Source organism: Cryptotermes secundus, unplaced genomic scaffold, assembly GCF_002891405.2.
Source record: "Cryptotermes secundus unplaced genomic scaffold, Csec_1.0 scaffold395, whole genome shotgun sequence".
NCBI classification, from domain to species: domain Eukaryota; kingdom Metazoa; phylum Arthropoda; class Insecta; order Blattodea; family Kalotermitidae; genus Cryptotermes; species Cryptotermes secundus.
In genome coordinates this window covers 381,753-404,525 of record NW_019742967.1, presented here as the reverse complement: position 1 = coordinate 404,525, position 22,773 = coordinate 381,753, and the positions used below count along the sequence as shown (strand labels likewise).

The 22,773-nt window shown below is 45.5% G+C and overlaps 1 protein-coding gene across 2 annotated transcripts; it reads left to right on the top strand.

Annotated features, from left to right (window-relative positions):
• Window positions 1-401: 401 nt before the first annotated feature.
• Window positions 402-21,468, top strand: LOC111873534. Of its 2 annotated transcripts, XM_023868316.2 has the most exons (12): window positions 402-738; window positions 1,125-1,322; window positions 2,975-3,104; window positions 4,035-4,231; window positions 4,939-5,038; window positions 12,739-12,854; window positions 14,713-14,813; window positions 15,994-16,090; window positions 17,549-17,678; window positions 18,569-18,765; window positions 20,154-20,253; window positions 20,762-21,466. In XM_023868316.2, exons 1-12 carry the CDS (start codon window positions 633-635, stop codon window positions 20,934-20,936), a joined length of 1,647 nt encoding a protein of 548 aa, XP_023724084.1. In that variant the 5' UTR covers window positions 402-632; the 3' UTR covers window positions 20,937-21,466. The 2 variants fall into 2 exon arrangements, with proteins under 2 accessions (XP_023724084.1, XP_023724085.1); XM_023868317.2 differs by lacking the exon at window positions 1,125-1,322 and having other exon boundaries at window positions 20,762-21,468.
• Window positions 21,469-22,773: the final 1,305 nt, after the last annotated feature.

Here is a 22,773-nt window from a genome sequence, read left to right as displayed (position 1 = left end):
TGGAATAGCGGTAATGCTCTAGGCTTGTATTCGGGGGCTTCTCGGTTCGAATGTCAGTCGACTCATCGGCTATTCTGACTATTTTCGTGGTTTTCCACAGTCCCATCAGGCGAATTCTGGGATAGTAACAGATTGGTATACGACTAACGCTTTGCAAATACTTTCCAATTTATGATTCATCAGTCACACTAACACCGGACGCTATGTAATTTTGGTGCTGACAGTGTCGTAAAATAATCCACAAAGTAAGAGTAGGGAGGCGGAAGTATCGAAAGCTGCCCCCCCTTCCATGGGCCTTCTTTCCGTGGCTTCACTACAGCTGTAACCAACTTCGAACAGCACAAAAGTGGCTGCATTGCTTGAGACACTTGATCTTGGCATTGGACAGAAACAAACAAGAAGAAGGTTCGCGCTGCCCGTCAGGTCACTTCCAGACTACGCGTGCGCAGCACTACAAGTGATTACAGCGATCAGGACTGCAGGTTGATCAGCGTGGATGCAAGAAAGTGATTTGTACCTGAGTACGTTGGGAAACGTCAGTCGACTTTCTGGAGAATACACGGCGTTAATCCCAGAAGACAGTTCTTAACAGCACAGAAGTTCGCACAGCTTCGTGCCCATAATCAGACAGAATGAAGACAGCGCTGCTGCTGCTGGTGACGTTGCGAGCTGCCCTCATGGCGCCCCGGAAGCTGCCCCACGTGCCCGATGTGGTGTTTCCTCCGGTGCCGGACGACGGTAAGTAAGGGTCATGAAGGCGTACGCATGTTGTTAACCCTCTCGAGCACCAAGTCCATCATAATGATTACTGTCTGAGGCTGCAGGTGCCTCCGAAACGTTTACACTCATCTACCACACAACAGTAATCTTCATGGTTACCGCCGTGAGGACATAAAACCTCACGAAGGATTTCTCAGCTCTCGGACTGTTAGATTATTATTGTTATTATTGTAACGTGTATACCCACTGTTGGCCAACGGGTCGGTAAACACATACCCGCAACAATAGAACGTTTATTGCTAAGCAAGGGCGCGGTAAACAGGCTTTGTCAACAATACCGGCTGATATGGCTTCAGGTCCCACTGAAAACGCGGCTGCTTTGCTAACGTTCTTTTTGCCTGCAGCTCGACTGAGTTCGGAGCACCTGAGACTCCTCCTAGAGACTAACCAAGACCCTGAGGTGCAGCCCGGACTGTTCCAGGGGGACATGGCGCTCACCAACGAGATGTACGACTTCTGGCGAGTGGGACTCCGATGGGACGTCATGCCGGAACGGATGTGGCAGAACAGCACTGTGCATTACGTCATCAGTCCCCTCTACGGTGGGTCAGATGCCAACGTAACGTCCGGGCTGTGTCAGCAGTTGTCAGTTACTCGTCCCTGTGCTTAGTTAATTAAACGCGACACCATGAAGACGTGTGGGAGAGTGGAGATGTAGCTCCATCGTTTCTAACCTTGGCACTAGATGGAGGTGTGATCAGCTTCCGTCAAGACGCTATGGACAAGAAAAGAATCTCGTATCTCTTACTCCTGTGGAAATCGAACTCCGATTCCTCGGTCATCCAGCCCGTAGCCTAAACACCATACCTTTTATTTATTTATTTATTTATTTACGGCAAATGTGACGTTGCTGTCAGTATGCAGCTCTGTTCCACCGAAAGGTAGGATGGCTACTGAATCATGAATTGGAAAGGATCTGGAAGGAGGGGTCCCTGGCCTCATTTGAGTCATATTATTCCAGAAATTACCTGAAGGGACAGAGTAACCATTAGGGCAGACAGTCTCTGGGGCGAGATATGAACCCTGGACCTCCTGAATACAAAGCGGGAGTGCCAATCACTCAACAGCGACGTTCGATTCCCGGAATAAAGCGGCCCGAGCGTGAGGCTTACCAGCCGTTTTAGTACCGGCTATATGACTATGGTGTCCTCAGTTCATCCAAACGGTCTATAGTTCTTTGAAACAGGCCACGACCAATGTAACACTCCACGCGACATAATCATTGTATAGGATATGGGGTTCTCACAGCGGTTCTTAAATTGAGCTCTGTCTTCAGGGATATAATGCCGTGTAGTACGGCGAAAGTCAACCGACGTTTCGGAGGAACATCTTCAGATTTGAAGAGTAAGGCAAACGAGCATGAAGCAGCCAATAAAAACAAAAGGGTACATTTAGAAAATTTACCCTGTATTCCAGTTTTTAGCCACTGAATATGCGCGCTGTGAGCTTAAACAGTTCTGGAAAGGCAATGTCATAGAATTAGCATAGTAAAAGTAGTCCTGGTGTATCTTCTTTCGGCAAAGATCAAGACTGTAATACCGACTGAAACACTGACGTTTAATAATGCCATCTTCTTGTTCTATCGTAATTAGATTAGTTTTACATTTTGCTTCCATGGAAACGACAGTCAGTAAATAGGCCACAAATGGAAGTAAAACAGCTGTAATGGATGTAATAGGTTTTCTATATGTATCACTAGGTAGCAGCACAGTCCAGCTTCATGCTAGTCTGGGTATCAGACGCGCATGCGCATGTTAAGAGGCTGGTGTCAGTAGCCAAAATGGCAATCGTGCTTGAGGTGTATACTACCGAAGAGCAACGTTCTGTTGTGGAGTTTGTTTGTGGGCAAAAAAACTTAATGCAAAGGATATTCATAAAGAAATATTTCTTGTTTACGGTGGGAACTAGTGACTTTTATCTGTTTGGTCCGCTAAAAAGCCAGCCACTTTGGTGGCAAAGTTTCGCTGATGATGAAGAGGTTCAAATGGATGTGCCCTAGTGGCTGAGACAACAGTCAAAAGATTTCTATTCTGCGGGTTTCGACGCACCGGTAAAGCGATGGGACAAGTGTATCACTGTTGGTGGAGAATATGTCGAGAAATAGATTTTTCTTTCCAGGTTCGAATAAGACATGTTTTACGTTTTATATCCATGTGTGACTTTCCCCTCGTGTACAGACGATGTTTGTTCGCAGATACATCCGAATACGTCACGATCTACAACGCCATACTGACACTCAACTTCCTGACGTGCATCAAGTTCGTGCCGTGGGACGGCAAAGCCGACGACTTCCTACTCATCTGGCCGGTCAAGTACCCTCACGGGTAAGAGCAGGTGCTGCACCAGGATCAGACAAACTCAACACTAGGGAACAGAATTGCCACCTTATTTAACATGAATAAAGTTCACATTTGGTATATGTTCCGTATGGTTCTCACACTAAACAGCGACTGTTTCCCTAAACAGCATTAACCGGTTGGGCTTTGTAGTGGAGACGGAGTGTGTTTCCTGTGAGGTACGAACAGAATTGCTATATATTCTGCTCACACAGTGTATCTGTGTGTTCCGTATGGTTCTCACAATAAACAGCGACTGTTTCCCTAAACAGCATTAACCGGTTGGGCTTTGTAGTGGAGACGGAGTGTGTTTCCTGTGAGGTACGAACCGAATTGCTATATATTCTGCTCACACATTGTATCTGTGTGTTCCGTATGGTTCTCACAATAAACAGCGACTGTTTCCCGAAATAGCATTAACCGGTTGGGCTTTGTAGTGGAGACGTAATGTGTTTCCTGTGAGGTACGGACTGAATTGCTATATAACTGACTGCGCGGAAATTTATAATTTTACGGCAAATTACAATAAAACGAAGGTCACTAGGTAGGGCAATGCAAAGGCAAAATTGTCCCTGTGCTTAAGTAATTAAGCACCACGCCATGACGACGTATGGGGGAATGGATGTATAGATCGACCATGGCTGGCCTCGGCACTAGATAGAGGTTAGTTGTCAGTTTCACGCCTCTGCCGCTTTACCCCCAGGGAAAGAGCCGCCGGTATCCATTGTATAGGAGGCTGAGTGGGCCCTAGAGCCGGTCTGGACGCTGTGGAAAAGAGAAAAACCTCTGACCCTTGCCGAGAACCGAACTCTGGCCATCGAGCCCGTCGCTATACCGACAGGTGGCTAGTAACAAATTGAATGATGAAGTTACTGAACTTACTGGCACTGAGTTACAAGTTCGTTCGCTTCGACTCAGGTGCTGGTCGTACGTGGGGAGGTTCGGAGGTCCTCAGATCGTGTCCCTGCAGCCACCGGATGAACAAGGCCCTAACTGTCTCGGGGACGAGGGTCGCTCCATCCATGAGCTGCTGCACGCACTGGGCATTTTCCACGAGCAGTCCAGGGCCGACAGGGACAATTTCGTGGACATCCACCCTGAGAACATCATACCAGGTAAGGGCCACTGATATTCTTGGTGCGTCGGACTGGCCGCTTCCCGGGAAGAAAGGAATTCCACATGACCGTGTAGACCTGTGCCGTATGTGCGTTAGAGGCGAAGCGAGACAAGCCATCCTCTCGTCAGAGAGAATGTTACACAAGAACTACGACAGCAAGTGTTCAGTTGGAAAATAAATTGCTGGTCGTGAGTCTCAAGGGGCTTGCAGCCAAGACAAAATGTTAGGCGGTAAGCCGCCAGTTGTAAAGTAACTCTGACTCTCACTCAGTCTGAAGGTGGGTTCGAATACCCCCACAGTAGCCGTGGGAGTCGTATGAAGCGATGAAAAGGGAACGTAGTGCCTGGGGGTATAACCAGGCCACCCTGTTCCTGTGGGATATAAACACGGGGACCTGGCCCTCCAGTCTGGGGGAGTCTCGAATCTGAGACAGTAAAATATGGCCATAATTCCCTTTGGACTCGGAACCGAGAATTACTGCGCTGGTGAGGGACAGCGGCAATTGTAAATGGCAGACCCATTCCCACATGAACAAATCCAAAACTGTCTGACAGTAATAAAAATCTGGTCTTGGACCCCAGAGGGGGGCTTGACACAAAGACAGACTGGCCGACTGACCATCGGTCGTAACATAATTTTGACTTTGACTTTCAGTCTTTAAAGGGTTAATTTATCGTCCTGAACGCACCCGATTCTGATTTTCAGAGTTTCAAGTGAACTTCAATAAGGAGAGCCTGGAGAACACCACGTACAGTTTCGAGTACGACTATGGCAGCATCATGCACTACGGCCAGTACTACTTCAGGTCAGACACTTCACTTCCCGTTCTTTTGGCCAGTACATGGCAGTATTATCTTCTTAATAAACCACAATTGGTCACTCTAAATCCTTACGTTAATTTTGAATCAATAAAATTGTTCGCCGCCAAAACTTCAAATTAAAAAGAAGCGCGAACGCCACCATTGGCTTAATTCTCAACACTCATGATCGCGAGACATCTTCTGTCTCTGTCAACCCCGGAATTTGCAAACATCTCAATTCACGCGGTCGAAGACAGCCTTTTGAATGCAACTTAGGCTTATGGGCCATGCTTTACAAATCCAATACAATTATTGCTTTAAGGTGACAAACAAAACGGCCACAATCTTCCAATTGAGCTTTTACTTATTATATATATATATAAAATATAAAAGAAAAACTCATTTGGTCGCCTCGTAATAATAATCTCCATAACAAACTACAATAATCCTTAAAATTTAAACTCGAAATTTTTTTTTTCGTCACAAATGATCCAAATTACAAATTAGTCACAACGTATTAAAAGCAATATTCTGTATAATAACACTCGTAGCAAATGGTGGTATGATATTAGTTTATCTTCAGGGCGCCCCTTGATTCCTGGAACACTACCTCTCTCTACTGGCGCACCCAATAACTTTACTGCCTTACTGGTATACCAGCTCTGTACAGCAATCTTTCTCAACTCCCATTCAGCATAAGGATTGCAGGTTTCGCAACTCACTTTAAACAACGTATACTAACTGATCGAAAAAATTTCTACGTTGGGCGCCATACTGCAGCCGTCGTTTCTGGTCTCCCACTGTGGCTCTGCTCGGTGTCGCTTCGTGTCGACTCGGTCAGCTGCTTCCCCTTTGCGGTTTTACTCTCACGCCGCACTCTGCTGCTCACCGGGCAGGCCTACGCCGTCCTCACTGGGTAACCGGGCACCACTTCGGCTCTGCTCGGTGTCGCTTCGTGTCGACTCGTTCAGCTGCTTCCCCTTTGCGCTTATACTATCACGCCGCACTCTGCTGCTCACCGGGCAGGCCTACGCCGTCCTCACTTGGTAACCGGGCACTAGGTTAATAATGTCCTATCAACCTTTAAGATTTTTTTTTGGAGCATGAGAACCTTTCTCGAGGTCTTCACAGGACTCTCTTAGACTGGAGTATACAACTGATACACCACTATAACACCGTTGTACACAGGTGCATGAGAACCTTTCTCGAGGTCTTCACAGGCCTCTCTTAGACTGGAGTATACAACTGATACACCACTATAACACCGTTGTACACAGGAGCATGAGAACCTTTCTCGAGGTCTTCACAGGCCTCTCTTAGACTGGAGTATACAACTGATACACCACTATAACACCGTTGTACACAGGAGCATGAGAACCTTTCTCGAGGTCTTCACAGGCCTCTCTTAGACTGGAGTATACAACTGATACACCACTATAACACCGTTGTACACAGGAGCATGAGAACCTTTCTCGAGGTCTTCACAGGCCTCTCTTAGACTGGAGTATACAACTGATACACCACTATAACACCGTTGTACACAGGAGCATGAGAACCTTTCTCGAGGTCTTCACAGGCCTCTCTTAGACTGGAGTATACAACTGATACACCACTATAACACCGTTGTACACAGGAGCATGAGAACCTTTCTCGAGGTCTTCACAGGCCTCTCTTAGACTGGAGTATACAACTGATACACCACTATAACACCGTTGTACACAGGAGCATGAGAACCTTTCTCGAGGTCTTCACAGGCCTCTCTTAGACTGGAGTATACAACTGATACACCACTATAACACCGTTGTACACAGGAGCATGAGAACCTTTCTCGAGGTCTTCACAGGCCTCTCTTAGACTGGAGTATACAACTGATACACCACTATAACACCGTTGTACACAGGAGCATGAGAACCTTTCTCGAGGTCTTCACAGGCCTCTCTTAGACTGGAGTATACAACTGATACACCACTATAACACCGTTGTACACAGGTTATTTAGTCATTCCTTGGTTATTACAAATCAGCGTTTGATTCTCTATTTTCACCAAATCTCGGAGTACATAACCGAGTGGCACTTACACTCTGCACAGGAATGTGACTAAACTCACCAGATCACAAGCTTCGGTGCAAATTAACCGGGTCACCAACTCCGCAAGGAAGACTCAACTGCAAGAAGGGATCATGGGAACACACTCTGCGTCCAACGCAGCACCAAGTTTTATTCTTGCGATCAGCACACCTGATTCCCTTTCTACGGGTGGTAGATGTTTGCTCATGAGGAGGAAATGAGACTGAATGTGCTGGAATTATACAATAAATATGTGAAGACCAGGTTAGGTGGGTCCCTGTCACCACGGCATGGCGCATCATCAGGTTGCGGATGGAGGAGACGGCCTCCAGATATGGAGGGTAGCTGCGAATAAAATGGATATGAGATTTGGCACTTGAAATATTGAAAGTATGTACAGGTCAGGTTAGCTCAGGCTAATGGCGGAAGAGATCTCTAAATATAAGTTAAGTTTAGAGGAAATATACTACTTCACATGAACGCGCAGTAGAGTAGTGGTTGAGGAGCTGTATTACAAACCGCAAGGTCGCGAGTTCAAGTCCCGAGGAGGTCATGGGTTTTTTTTTTCCAACTGATCTAATCCTTCCAGCCGCACTAGGCCCTGGGGTTTACTCAGCCTCTAAGAGAAATGAGTACCAGGAATTAATTAAAATAAATTTCCTGGGGAGTAAAGCGCGGTCGGCGCGTAAGGCTGACAACCTTACCGCCATCTTTGAGCCGATTGTCTAGATAATGTGGGACCCTCAACGTCTCTCAACCTTATGGGCCTTCATGGCCTGGTACAGGGATAGCTTTACTTTACTTTTTACTTTTACATCAGTTGAGATGGGACGAAGGTGGCACTGAACTAGCATGCGAATGTACGTCTTTCTGTGGAAAGTGGAATGAGCATCATGAATTAGGTAGTATTTTTTTGTCGAACGTAAGAAAATCATATCAGCAGTTAAGAGCGTAGAGTTTTTAGTGATAGGATGTCATACATACGAGTAATACTAAGAGGTCGCTGGTGTGATATCATCGTTCAGAATGTTCAAGCCCCAACAGAAGATAAAACTGATGATATGAAGGTCAGGTTTTACGAAGAACTGGAACATGTATTCGAAGAATCCCCTAACACCATTTGAAATTATTTTTAGGAGATCTCAATGCCAAAGTAGGCAGGGAGGACATTTTCAAACCAGCAACTGGACGTGAGAGTTTGCACGAAATCAGTAATAATAATGGAGAGTAGTAAACTTTGCCACATAACAAATGTTACTGTCGAATTATGTCTCCACATGGCAACATTTATAAATTTACTTGGACATCTCCTGATGGAAAGACGCACAGCCAAATTTACCATATTCTGATATATAGGAGATGTTCAGGGCAGCTGATTGTAATAGTGACCACTGTATGGTGGTGACAGAAGTTAGAGACAGATTGGCGGTAAGTAAACAAACAACGCAAAGAGTTCTCATGGGACCGTCTATTTTTCTCATAGAATTAGACTCCCTGAGGCTCATCGTACACTTCATGAACGGAATATCCCCTTCGCCAATCAAGTATTATATCTCGGTGTAATATTCGCTAAGAGGATTACGTGGAGACTGCACCCAAAATGATTGAAGTCAAGGCCTTCAGAGCATATATTAGAATCTACTCCCTATTCAAAAGTGAGCGTTTCAGCGTCAACAATAACCAAACCCTCCATAAGGGTTAAATCTGTCAGATATAACTGGCCTATTGTACCAGCCCCAGATGATAGGTGAGGGTGATTGTGGAGCAATTGGTGGAATGAAGATTGGCAGGGGAAACCGAAATACTCGGAGAAACCTGCCCCAGTGCCACTTTTTTTCCCCTTGGCACTACAGCCCCAGTGGGCCTAGGCCTACCTCCATGAAACTCTCCGCTTCACTTCGGTTTACTAGATCTTAGACATTCGGTAGGACTCCTTGGGCGGGTGATCAGCTCGTCGCAAGGCCTCTGCCTGCACTCAAACTAAACATCCGTGCGCTGGGTAGGATTCGAACCCACGATTCCGGTTTCCAAGCGAGCGAAGACAGTACACGCCTTAGACCGCTCGGCTACCGTGACCGGCCCCAGCGCTACTTTGTCCACCAGAAATCTCACTTGATCAGACCTGGGATCGAACCCGGGCCGCCGCGGTGGGAAGCCAGCGACTAACCGCTTGAGCTATGGCGCGGCCCCTCCTAAACCTTACTCAGAAGTTTCTTACAAACACAGCCCGTCATTTCAGCCTCATTTAAAAGCTTCTATACACTGCACTACATGTTTCGACCGACATTGGTCATCATCAGGGGTTTAAAATCTGTTGCTGGGAACTGCTGTGCTTCCGTTTTGTGAGTCTAATATTCGGTGTGTAGTCCCTGAATTGCTCGGTGCTGGGCGTCTCTTCCTGTTGTGTTGTGTGTCTACGCTCCGAGTATTTGTCGCGGTTCGGTTACTACGGAATTAAAATGAAAATGCTATAAAGGAAACAGCTTTAATTTATCCAAGATACTGTGACATGTAGATCCATTTCTAGGCAACGCCCGAAATACGCGCACTCAACAAGAGAAAACGTATTGAAAGAAGTGTTTTCTATGTTGTCCGCGCCATATCCCTTCCCGTTCATTATTCACGGCCATTCTAGCATAACACAGCTACACGGTCTGAGAGCAGAGCAATAATTTGCTGCTGGTCTTCGCCAGCACAGTCATTCTTTGTTTCAGGCCCCATGGGGCCTCCTATTAGACGAGAGAGGTTGGTCTTTCTGTGACTATCTGAGCAGAGCACCAACTTAGTCCTGGCCTAAGCTAATCACAGAACTAGTATTGCAATTAGATTCTAAACGGTCCAGTGATTGAGGTTAGCTCTTTCTTAGGGACCCAACAGAGTAGGTGTCTTCCCCCTCACCTGAGGATGGAAACAGATCCAGTTTCCGAAACGTCGTGTTGTTTAGAATGGAGCCAGTAATTCTGAGTAGCGCTGCGGTCACTGTGTTTCAGCAAGGAGAAGGACCGACCCACCATCACGCCGAAGAAGAAAGGCGTGAGGCTTGGACAAAGGAGGGAAATGAGCAAGACGGACTGCCTGAAGATAAACGCGCTGTACGGCTGTCTGGACAAGAGCACGTATCACAGGAGAAAATACTACACGCTGTGCAAATTCATGGGCCTCTGATAGCCCCAGGATGCTACAACTGTAATGAGGAACTTTGTAAAATAAAGCAAAGTCGCCATCTTCTGTAATATTTTGGCGTCCTCTTTGAAGCCTGTATACAAAAAGTAAAGCAGTCCCTGGAGGCCCATAGGGTTGTGAGACGTCGACGTTCCCACATTTTCTAGACAGTCGGCTCACAGATGCCGTTGAGGTTGTCAGCCTTACGCGCCGGCCGCCCTTTACCCCTAGGAAGATTCCTGGTACTCATCTCTGATAGAGTTTGGGTCGAACCCAGGGCCATAATGTTGCTGGAAGGGTTAGGTCAATTGAAAAAATTAAATTATATTGTGGTGCTGGACTGTCCTAGAGCATGTGTAGACACACACAAGCACACTGTGTGGTTAAGAAAGCAAGTTCTGACGTGCAGTTATGAATGTGCTCTTAACGGTTTATACGATATCATAAAACCGTACGTATCGAAATCAGAAACACAAAACTTCACGACGGTGCTACGCATATCCAGTCCAGGTTCCCAGCTTTTGTTTGAAATGCTACGAACAGTATGAGACCTCGACCTGCAGAATGAGATGTCTCAGTGCAGTTGGAAACACCTACACATACTGACGTAAGGTAAGGTTGTCCTTGAGGACGTATGGAGGAATGACGATATGGCTCCACCATTCTTGACCTCGGAACTAGCTTCACGCCCTGGGCGCTTTACCCCCGGTGCCCATTGTATATGAGTCTGGGTGGGCCCTAGATCCGGTCTGGACGCTGTAGAACAGAGGGAAAGTATTGCCACTGCCGGAAATAGAACCCCGGACGCTCAGGCGGCAGCCCGTCGCTATATAAATAAGTGCGCAGACGCAAATAACGGCAACAACCCCTGCACGTCAGATCTGTGTAACAAGGGCACATGTGTCACTTCGACACTTCACCACGCCATGACCAAGGGCATCGCGGTAAGACTTCATGCAGGGGCAAAGTACAGTTCCCTTCCTCACAGCGTCCAGACGGGCACTGGGGTCCGCTCAGCCTCCTATCCAATTGGCACCGGGGCTCTTTTCGCAGAGGTAAAGCGGCCGGGGCGTGAAGCTGACCACTCACTTCCAGCTAGTGCCGAGGTTAAGAATATGTGGAGCTATACCTTCACTCCTTCATACATCCTGATGATGTGGTGCTTATTTAAGTATAGGGGCTTCTTACAGGCCCTCAACGTGTTCATCTTCATACTGAAGACAAATCTGTCGTGGGCCAGACGCGGTCCGTGAACCCGTGGCTGTTTCCCATCTACGGTCACCTGAAACCGGTTCTGCCAACTGACACGTCACCCACTGAACGCGGGGAGGAAGGTCAAACAGAACAAGTTAGGAAAAGTAAACATGGGTCCTGCCGGGATGGAGGCGATACATTCCCGCGGCACGTCTGTGCACTTCTACCAAACCACTGTGAGAGCCCCAAGTCCTGCATTTAAGCCTTTTAGGACTAACTTTATTAATCACCCTGTGTATTCGGGACAAATTAAGCCTTTAAAATACGTTAAATGTCTTCTTCTTCTTTTTCTACCTTGACGGGTTAGAATTTCTGGCCTGTTCCCATCCAGGATTAATTCTGAAATATGAATGTCACAGGCTTCCATGGATGGGGGATCAGCCCCCAGGATAACACAAACGCAGAAAGAAAAGGTAGATTGATAGGGACATTTGCGATGACAGAATGAAGCAAAACGAAGTATGGAAGCGGTCTGCCACAAGCGCAAGGATAGCTCAGGTGAGACAGTGATCAGGCTACGCGCTGTTACTACTGTTCCCTTTCTCCGCAGCGTCCAGACCGGTTCTGCAGCCCACACAACTTCGTATCCAGTGGATGCCAGGGATAAAGCGGCCGGAGAAACTGACCACTCACTTCCATCTAGTGTCTGAGGGGTAAGAATGTGTGAAGTTATACCTCCATTCCCTCACACATCTTCATGGTACGGTGCTTAATTAAGTAGACAACTTCACTGAACAAGGCTGTGACTGGGACGCAGAAGATGAGCAAACATCTGTCAAGAGAGAAACACAGCAAATCTTCCAGGAAGTTTACTTTGCTTTCGTCACACGCATGAAATTCATCAAAATGCAACTAAGTAGGCGGATGCCCGCGTCCAGTGAGGGTTCACGACCGAGAACAGGGCTACCAACCACAGGAACTCGCGCCTCAGTCACCGCGTGGCGCTGCAGAGCAACGCACACAACCGCACGGTGTGTCCTGCTCCGTGATGATTGGTATCTTGCAAACTGTGTAAAGCGTGGTTTCGTTACCCAGTCTACACATGCTACACCTGTCAGCATAGTGACTTAAGCTACAGCGGTCATAACGTTCAAGTCAAATTTCGTGAAAATAGAATAAGAACCTGAAAGTGAGGGAGGACAACATGACGATCGCACGAGACTTCACTTCTTTAGAAAGGAACGCAGATAAACAGAAATAATGTCTTTGATTTTTTTTTCAGAGAAGCAAATGGGAAAATGCTTGCGGTGATAATCAGTGTGATGTTGGCAAGCGTGGGCAGTGCGCGCTATGTTCCGTATGTTCCAGAGGTACTGCACCCCCCAGTTCCCCAAGAGGGTAAGTAAGAAGGAAAACGGCCTATTTTTTTGTTAACAGTTTTCAAGTCTGATCTACAACCCACAAACTTTATCGCCCCCTCCCCCCCCCAAGAGATGAGCCATGGTGGCAGAGGTGTGAGTACCTGCCCTGCTTTGCGATATGTACGAATATGCTGCGTGTTCTCCGGCAGAAACAAATCAAAATATCATTCAGGACGAAATTAGAGGAGATTGAACTCGGGTAAGCTTGCTACCATTCAGTCCAGAACCTTTTGTCTTCTCGTCTGCTGTGTAAGAACAGGAAAATCAGAATATACAAAACTATAATTCTGCCTGTTTTTCTGTATGGATGTGAAACTTTGTCTCTGATATTAAGGGAGGAACACAGACTGAGGGTGTTTGAGAACAGGGCGTTGAGAATATTTGGACCGAAGAGAGATGAAGTGACAGGTTGGAGGGGACTGCATAATGAGGAGCTTCATAACTTGTGCTCTTCTCCATGTATAATTAGAATGATCAAGACAAGGATGAAATGGGCAGGGCATGCAGCACGAATGGAGTGAGGAATGCCACTAGGAAGACCAAGACGTAGGTGGGTGCTATGGACCGGATTGATCTGACTCAGGATAGGGACCAGTGGAGGGCTCTTGTGATCACGGTAATGAACGTCCGGGTTCCATAAATTGCTGGGAAATTCTTGAGTAGCTGCATAACTGGAGGTTTCTCAAGAAGATGGAAACAGATTCAGTTCCCGAAGCACACCAGAAAATGGTTAAAGCTCGAAATGTTCTCAAAATTCATCCTGGGTCACCATTTTTAGATGACACCTGGACTTCTACGAGTAGACATGTCTAGTCCGGATAGTAACATACTCACGCTGTCTGAAACCGCCTCTGGGGTGCGTCACGCCTCGAGTAGCCAACCTGACGGAAGAAAAGTCCCTGTGTGTTGAACGAGATCTCCGGTATGGGGATTTTGGTCCCTGTCGCATGTTGAAAATAGAATCTAGTTACTTCGTAATGACGACGCAATGACCTACGTCAGTAACTGATGATGACGTAACCTCACATATGTTCTGGGTATGAGTGGGAAACATGAGAAACGCATACAAAATTTTTGACGGGAAGACTGAAAAGAAAAGACTGCTTGGAAGACACACGTTTAAACCCAAGTATAATACGAACACGGTTCATAAGCAAGCAGGTTTGGGTTACGGGGCGGGGGGGGGGGTNTTCCATTGGATTAATTTGAGTCGGGGTAAGGACCAGTGGCGGGATTTTGTCAACACGGCTATGAACGACTATTAATTTTCTGGGATGTAACACCGTGTAGCCTGGTTGACGCTTGGAATAAATTTGCTTCCTTTTTCTTCAGGGGTAGAAGAATGTTCTATCCTGAAGATGGACGCTGCATTTTCCTCCGAAAATGTTGGTGTCAGACTACAAGTTTCGTGTAACCGCCGTGTGGGAATCCCGAATCTCAACGACCTGAACCTTTGGGCTCCATACAGGGGAGGGAATTCCTGACCTGCTGAGCGACTGTTAGCTTCTCTACGTTCATTAGTTACTTGGAGAGCGCTCAGTTCTTCATCAGTACACGGTTAGGCTTGGGCCACACGAGCGCACAAAATGCGTCCGTTGTAACGAACGTACTTTATGACGGACGTTGCTGAGGACACCACACAGGTGCAGAATGCGGTGCGTAGTTTCTTGTCTACAATGGAGCCAGAAGAAAGCGTAGCATTCGCCTCTCTTGTTTATTTCTACAACAAACGTCACGACGTTCGTTACAACGGATGAATTTTGTGCGCTCGTGTGGCCTCAGCCTAAGGCTGTATTAACCGTACTACGTTCCTGAATCCGGTTATGTTTTTGCAGCTCGACTGAATGCAGATGACGTCAGACGCCTTGACGAGATGGGCCAAGACCCCGAGGTAACGCCCGGCCTGTTTCAGGGAGACTTGGCCCTCACTGATGAGGTAACGTATTAAGGTACACACTTATTGCTTCTGCTCTTTACTAAGCACCACGTCATGATAGCGTATGGGGAAGTGTAAGTGTAACTCCACGCATTCTTGACATCGGCACTGGATGGAGAGGTAAGTGGTCAGCTTCACGCTCCTGTCGCTTTACCCCCTGGAAACAGAGACAGAGTCGGTCTGGACGATCTAGAGATGAGAAGAACTTTTGGTCTTTGCGTGGACACGAACCCAGATTCCTCTCGGTCGTCCAGCCCGCAGTCTAGTCACTATATCGGCCGAGCTAACTCGACAACTGTCAGCTTTAACACGCCCGTATGTTAGGGCTACGGTTCGGAAAGTGGACGAACACACTTTACGTGAAATGTGGGACCGCATCGCGATGATTAGCGCGTTCGGAGCAAAAAGTTGTCATGTCTGTCCATCTGTAACAACTCGACAATCGCCGAACGCACTGCGATGAAATATGAGACCGGACAGTTATGACATGTTTGCAGGTACCGTTAAAATCGGACAATAACGGACACTTCACATGAAGACCTACATTCGGTGCTGCGCGCATTTCCACACTAGCAAAATATTTGTTGGAGCGAAACATGTTTCGGGCAGAAGTTGCAGATAAACATGAAACACGGGTCTTGTGTCCCATACACTTTGTATAAAGGTCTTACGGTTTCCGAAAGAGAAAAAACAAACATTACTTGGCTCGACGCTGTGTACGCGCGATATCAGAGCTAACGCATTGTAACTTTCGTAAAACCATCCAATTTAATGAAAATTCGTTCAAAGGTTTTCCAGTTATTACGTAAGGATAGACGGACGGACAGACAGACAAAGCGACGTTAACATAACGCATTTTTGTAGCTCTGCCTTTCGAACGCAACATAAAATTCATATTTGCCCGGTGGTAAGTAGTACCAGACCACTGGACCTACTTCAGAGTTTGTCATATGCTGTGTCTGAAACATCCCTGAAGGTTACGTCATCACCAGATAATGACGTAAACCGTTACGTCATCACTAGGAAGTTTTGTTCTATTTGCAAAGTACGAAAAGTACCAAAATCGCACAGACCCCAGGCCTCGCTTAACAAGCTACATAGGAATTTTGCTTCCGTAAGGTTGGCTACTGAAGGCATGACGTAGCCGCAGAGATGTTTCAGACGGAATCTATTTGTTTAGATGTACGACTATTGGAGAATCGGCATCCGGTGGGATGTGATGCCTCAGCGAATGTGGCCCAATGGGACAGTGCCCTACGTCATCAGCCCACTATACGGTGAGTTCTATTTATGGTGTGGGCAGTGCCATAGCTCAGGTTTCTTACTGCAGAGCCTGGGGTTCAGTTCCCCATCACTTCGCCTCAAATATGGGGTGGACGAAGTGACACTGGAAAAAGGGTTACTCCGAGTTTATTCACTTTTCCCTTGCTAATCATCATTCCACCATTGCTCCACACTTATCTATCACTACCCCCTGAGGTATGCTATAGCTCTGATCACGCAGCACAGTATCACATCCTCGGCCTTTAAGTTGGGGGCTTGAGCTCTGTCCCAGCACTTGGCCGTTGCAGAGTGAGGGAGTCAATTATTTACTCTTTACTCAAAGCCACTATCTGAGACTACACGTATAGTGTCGAATTGTAAGGCGAGCGGTCGTGGCCTAACATTTCGGCATCTGCCCGAAGGGAACGAGGAATGTCACACAAGCGTAAGCCAGAAAACCCGGTCTCTGAGCCAGGTCTTGAATCCAGGGCCTTCCAAATAACAGGCATGTGTGCCCACCACTGGGGTTTACGCTCTGCTGTAGGAAACTGGGATATTCCGTCTTCTTCAGAGGGCGAAAATGTTAAACCTGCCTACTTTCCTTGATACGGCACGGGCCGCAAAGAAAACGACGCGACCAACAGTTCCGCTATCGTTACATGTGTATTCGTTACCGAGCCGTTGCCTAGCAGCGATAAGGGAATGCACATATGTGCACAAAGACTGATTGGGGAACTTATAAAATACGCCGTTGAGATGGGCTCATGTGCCATGATATACATACCAAGTTTCGTAAAGATTGGTTCAGGCATTCAAAAGTTGATGGGGGTGGGGGAGATACACAGACAGCAATGGTGATCGCATAAACCTTTTATGTTTTTTTTTCAAAATAAGGAAAGTAGGCTAAAAAGGTTACTACATTCAATTTCCAACATACAAAGGGGGTCAAAATTGACATACTGGACATATCGTTGAATATAGGGACTTTTCTTCCGTTAGGTTGCCTGTTCAAGCTATGACATACCCTCAGATATGTTTTAAAGGCAAAAAGAGGTAAATCTATCCATGTAACAGGCCGTGGAGGCCCATAGGTTTGTGAGACGTCGAGGCTCCCACATTTTCTAGACAATCGGCTCACAGACGGCTGTGAGGTTCTCAGCCTTACGCACCGGCCGCCCTTTACCCCCAGGGAGATTCTTGGTACTCCTTTCTGTTAGGGCCTCAGTCGACCCCAGGGCCATAGTGTGACTGGAAGGATTAGGTCAATATAAATATGCAATCATCGGGAATCGAACCCGAGACCTTCCGGCTTGTAGCACAGTGTCTCAATCAACTACGCTACAGCGTGTCCCCAGAGATGTTTTAGACCGCTTATATATAGTTTCAAGTAAAGCATTACAAAAAATAAAAATATCTTATCTCACCCGATCAACGAGATTAATTAATTGACACGATGTATTGTGATGTCACAGACACGCCTGACTACGTCACGATTTACAAGGCCATCATAACTCTGAATTCGATGACGTGTATCCGGTTCGTGCCCTGGAACGGGAAGGACAAGGATTATCTTCTCATCTGGCCTGTCAAGCAGCCGAAAGGGTAGGTCACATGCCATAACCATGACAACAGAGACACCAGAGTTGAGTATGCGCTGATATCAGAGAACGGAAGAATTTTCTGTAAGGCAGATATAACTCAACAATGTGGGGGGGGGCTTATAAGCTGACTTGTCAAAATAAATCAGATATTTTGATACAATGGGGGTAGAGTAGGGGGTGGGGGCAACAGAAACATCTACCCCCTTGAAATCTTTGAACAAAATCCAAACTGGAGAAGAAAAATATTAGTATCAGAAATTAAAATTATTTCTAAATGTGGCGCCAGAATATACAAAAATATAATTATGCCTGTGGGTCTGTATGGGTGTGAAACTTGATCTCTCACATTAAGGGAGAAACTTACACAGGGTGTTTGAGAGCAGGGTGCTGAACAGAATATTATGATCCAAAAGGGATATAGTGACAGGAGGTTGGAGAAAACTGCATGAGGAGGAGCTTCATAACTTGTATGACTCAGGAACATCATTTGGGTGACTGAATTAAGGCTGAGATAGGAGGGGCATGTAGCATAAATGGGAGAGATCAGAAATGCATACAAAGTTTTGGCAGACAACCCTGAAGGAAAGAGCTGCTTGGAAGACTTAGATGTAGATGAAAGGGCATTACAATGGTTCTTAAAGACACAGTAAGGGAAAGTGCGGACTGGATTTATCTAGCTCAGGACGGGGTCAAGTGGCAGACTCTTGTAAAAATAGTTCCATAGAATACTGGGAAATTGACTAGCTACGCAACTGTTCACTTCTTAAGCAGAAGTCTCCTCCTTGGAGTTAGTAATGATGCAACCGGTTAGTGAGCATCCTGGGAAATGTGATGAATATATAAAACGGTCCAGTTTGTCGCAAACATACAATAAGCACCCATAATCCACAGCTGCTGGTCATATGTGGGGAGGTTTGGAGGTCCTCAGATCGTGTCGCTGCAGCCACCGGACAAGAATGGTCCAAACTGCCTTGGAGGTGAGGGTCGCTCCATCCACGAACTCCTGCACGCACTGGGCATCTTCCACGAGCAGTCAAGGGCCGACAGGGACATGTATGTTGATGTGAAGTTTGAGAACATCATACCAGGTAAGTCAGCAGAAAGGCCAATATAACTTAATGAGGAAGACTGTATGGGTGAAACGCTGACGATACAAAAGAAGTTACAACTCTGAATCCAAAGAGAGGGACAGCAGCAGCTGCAGATGTCAGTACAGGGTCCCAACACGAACAGCCTCCCCGGTTTGTTCCTTGCCAGTCAGAAGATGCTAACAATGTTACTTTGATATGTGCCATGGTATCACATCACATCCTGTACCTTAACAGGCCTGAATGTACCTGAGGAGGGGGTAAGGTAAGGTAAAGGTAAAGATAAAGCTATCCCTGTAACAGGCCATGAAGGCCCATAGGGTTGTGAGACATCGAGGCTCCCACATTTCTAGATAACTTGCTCATATATGGTAGTGAGGTTGTCAGCCTTATGCACCAGCCACCCTTTACCCTCAGGAAAATTCCTGGTACTCATTTCTGTTAAGAGGCTGAGTCAACCCCAGGGCCATAGTGTGGCTGGAAGGATTAGATCAACTGAAAAATCCAATGACCTCATTGGGAATCGACCCTTCTGGCTTGTAGCCTAGTGCCTCAACCAACTATACTACTGTGTGCCTCTGTGAGGAGGAAGTACAGCTGTAAAATTCTTGCTAATATCTTGTTCATATGTTCATTCTAGAGGAGTTTCCAATCAAAATTAATTCTGAGTTACGTCACATGCAGACGCCATAGTTCATGTAAATAAGTTATATAAAAATTCAGTCCGTACCTCGCAGGAAACACATCACGTCTCCGCTACGACTAACCGGTTAATGCTCTTTGGGGAAATGATGGCTTTTATTGCAAGAACCATATGGAACATATAAATACACTGTATGGGCAAAATGTGGAGATTTTTAATGTTAAAGCAAGTGGTACACATAGTTACCACTTTGCTTTAAAGGCTTAAGGGTCAGATACATCAGATGCAGTGCAGTGAAGTAGTGTAACTGGTACCCACACACTTGTGGCCACTCTCACATGAGATAAGGAGACCTATTTATTTATGGTTAAAAAAAGATAGAAGTTGTCCCTGTGCTTAACCAAGTGCTATGCCATGAAGGCGTATGGGGAAGTGAATGTATATCTCCATTTTTTTTTACTTTGGCACTTAGTTGGAGGTGAGTGGTCAGCTTCACGCCCTGGTCCATTGGAGAGGAGGCTGGCTGAGCCCCAGAGCCGCTCTGGACGTGGAGAAGGGAAAATTTTTTAGCCTACCAGTCCTCAAACTCTGACCCCTTGATCATCCAGCCCGTACCCAGTCGCTAAACCGACTGTGCTATCTCGGCTCTTATTTATAGTTAAATAATTCATAAATAAATAAGGGTGAAATTAATATTCAGACTGTCATAAGTCAGCATATGACACATTTCTACTCATGTTGGCAGAGTACCGAAATAACTTCAACAAGCAGAGCTTGGAAAACACAACTTACAATTTTGAGTATGATTACGACAGCATCATGCATTATGGGCAGTATTTCTTTAGGTGAGTACTCAACTGTGTCCACTTACTGTTACTGGACTACTGTAGACTTAATGGTGAACATCTTAAGATATTATGAAATTTTACTCCGCACACTCTTGCTAATATGTACGGTAGTCATGGCTATCAAAGTGATTTGCAAGTATTGCAGTAGATATTTTGGATCCAATTTGAATGCTCATTTCACTCCCCCTTCCTTCATCCCTCTCCTTTATGTTAAAACAGTAAAATTCAATTGGGAATCTTTTGGGAAACATCAACTTGGAAAACTGAGAAGCTGAGAGGATAACATTAAGATATTTAGGAAAAGGGGCTGTGACAACGGGAGGTGGATGGAACCGGCTCAGGATTGTGTAAAATGGTGAGGTCTGGTATTAGTGGTGCTGAACCTTCAGATTCCGCTACCAGAGAACTGACTGACATGTTCAGACACCCGCAGTAACTGGAGCATTGTGCAATATAAAAGTGTCTTTCACTAAGAGTTTTGCAGGCTTAAACTTTTTGTTTGCAGCAAAACAAGAGGACAACCCACAATCATTCCCAAGAAGGAGAATGTCAAACTGGGACAAAGGAAAGCCATCAGTAAAACAGACTGCTTGAAGATTAATGACCTTTATGGATGTCTGAGTAAATCTGTTTATCATAACAGGAAATATTATACACTCTGTGACATCCTGGGCTACTAGTGTACATTGCAGTCATTAATAAATTTGGTTTTTTATGTAATACTATGTTTAACATAATATTTCGTATCATTATCTTATAAATAAAGGTATTTTTGACCCAGTATGAAAACAAAATTTACGTTATTCATATGGAAATATATAGATTTCTGTCTAGAAATCAAGAATAAATGTCAGAAATGAAAATACAACCTTTTAAAAATGAACAGAATTTTTAAAACCTGAGTTATAACAAGTCATGCCTGTACGAAAGGTTGTCCTCCTAAAATTTGTTATGCACCCATCATCTCTCATATCCTGCATGTCCCACAATTTGCAAAGCCCCTTACTATGAAGCTGTCTCCACTCTCCTGTTACTTCCATCTTCTCTTCAGCACCCTATTCTCAAACACCCTCAGTCTATGTTCCACCCCTAGGATGAGAGACTGGGTTTCACACCCATACAAAGCAATAACTACAGTTATAGTTTGTTTTTATGCCTTTCATTATTTTGAAAGCATTGTTTGAAACACAGACACAAGCATGAATAAAGAAAGAAAAAAAAAAAGCTATCCCTGTACCAGGCCGTGAAGGCCCATAGGGTTGTGAGATGTTGAGGGTCCCACACTATCTAGACAATCGGTTCAAAGATGGCGGTAAGGTTGTCAGCCTTACGCACCAGCTGCGCTTTACTCCCCAGGAAAATTATTTAATTAATTCCTGGTATTCATTTCTGTTAGAGGCTGAATAAACCCCAGGGCGTAGTGCGGCTGGAAGGATTAGGTCAACTGAAAAAATCCAATGACCTCATCAGGAGTTGAACCTGCGACCTTCCGGCTTGTAGCATAGCCCCTCAATCAACTACGCTACCGCGTGCTACCTCAGACACAAGCATGAATATAAACATTAATGGCATGATTATAGAAGTTGTAAAATTTATTTCCTTGGGAAGTGAAATAAATTCAAATGGGAAAATGGAGACACTAAAATAATTCAAGATTGTCTAAAAAAATTACAAAACCAAGAGATCCAAAGCAATCTTCAGAGCAGTGCCAATATGCAGACCCTTACAAAAGGAAATTAAAGCAAATCCAACCAACAGGTGTGAAAGTTTTGAGAAATATTGAGGGGAAGGCTGGAGGGGATATAATTGGGAATGGAATTTTTGGACAAGATGCAATCCAGAATTTGTTAATAGTTTTGGCAGTTAAAAAGAATGTGCATATGGATACTAAGGACATGAAAGTAAAATATAGGGTAAAGACGCCTATGGGAAGCACAACAATAGGATGGTCAATACTAGAGACCTCAGGATGAGAGGAACAGGCTGGCATGAAATCAAAAAGGAAAGACTAGCAACTTTTATAAATGTAAACAGTGCTGGAAGCAGAGGATAATATTACAGTCAACAGGCTGGACAAGCCGTTGTGATTTGCAACTTCTTATTTAATAACTGTCAATATAATACACAATGTTTGTTACACGTTTTAATTTTAACAAAAACATTTTCAAAATCATCAAAGCTTCATTACACAGGCATTTTGCTCAGACATTTTTCATATAAAAGCCCAGAATTTCACACATGTACACACATACACACACACACATGCACAGAAATTTCCCATTTCATAATTTTTTTTTATTTAAAATCGCTTAGTGGGGCATGGAGTCTTATCTGCGTCCACTGATTGGCCTACTGTAGCCTGCCCCACGTGATTATCATGATGAAGAATTTGGTGGAATGAAGATTGGCAGGGCAAACCAAAGTACACGGAGAAAAACTGCCCCAGCGCCAATTTGTCCACCACAAATTCCACTTGACCAGACCCAGGATCGAACCTGGGCCACTTTGGTGGGAAGC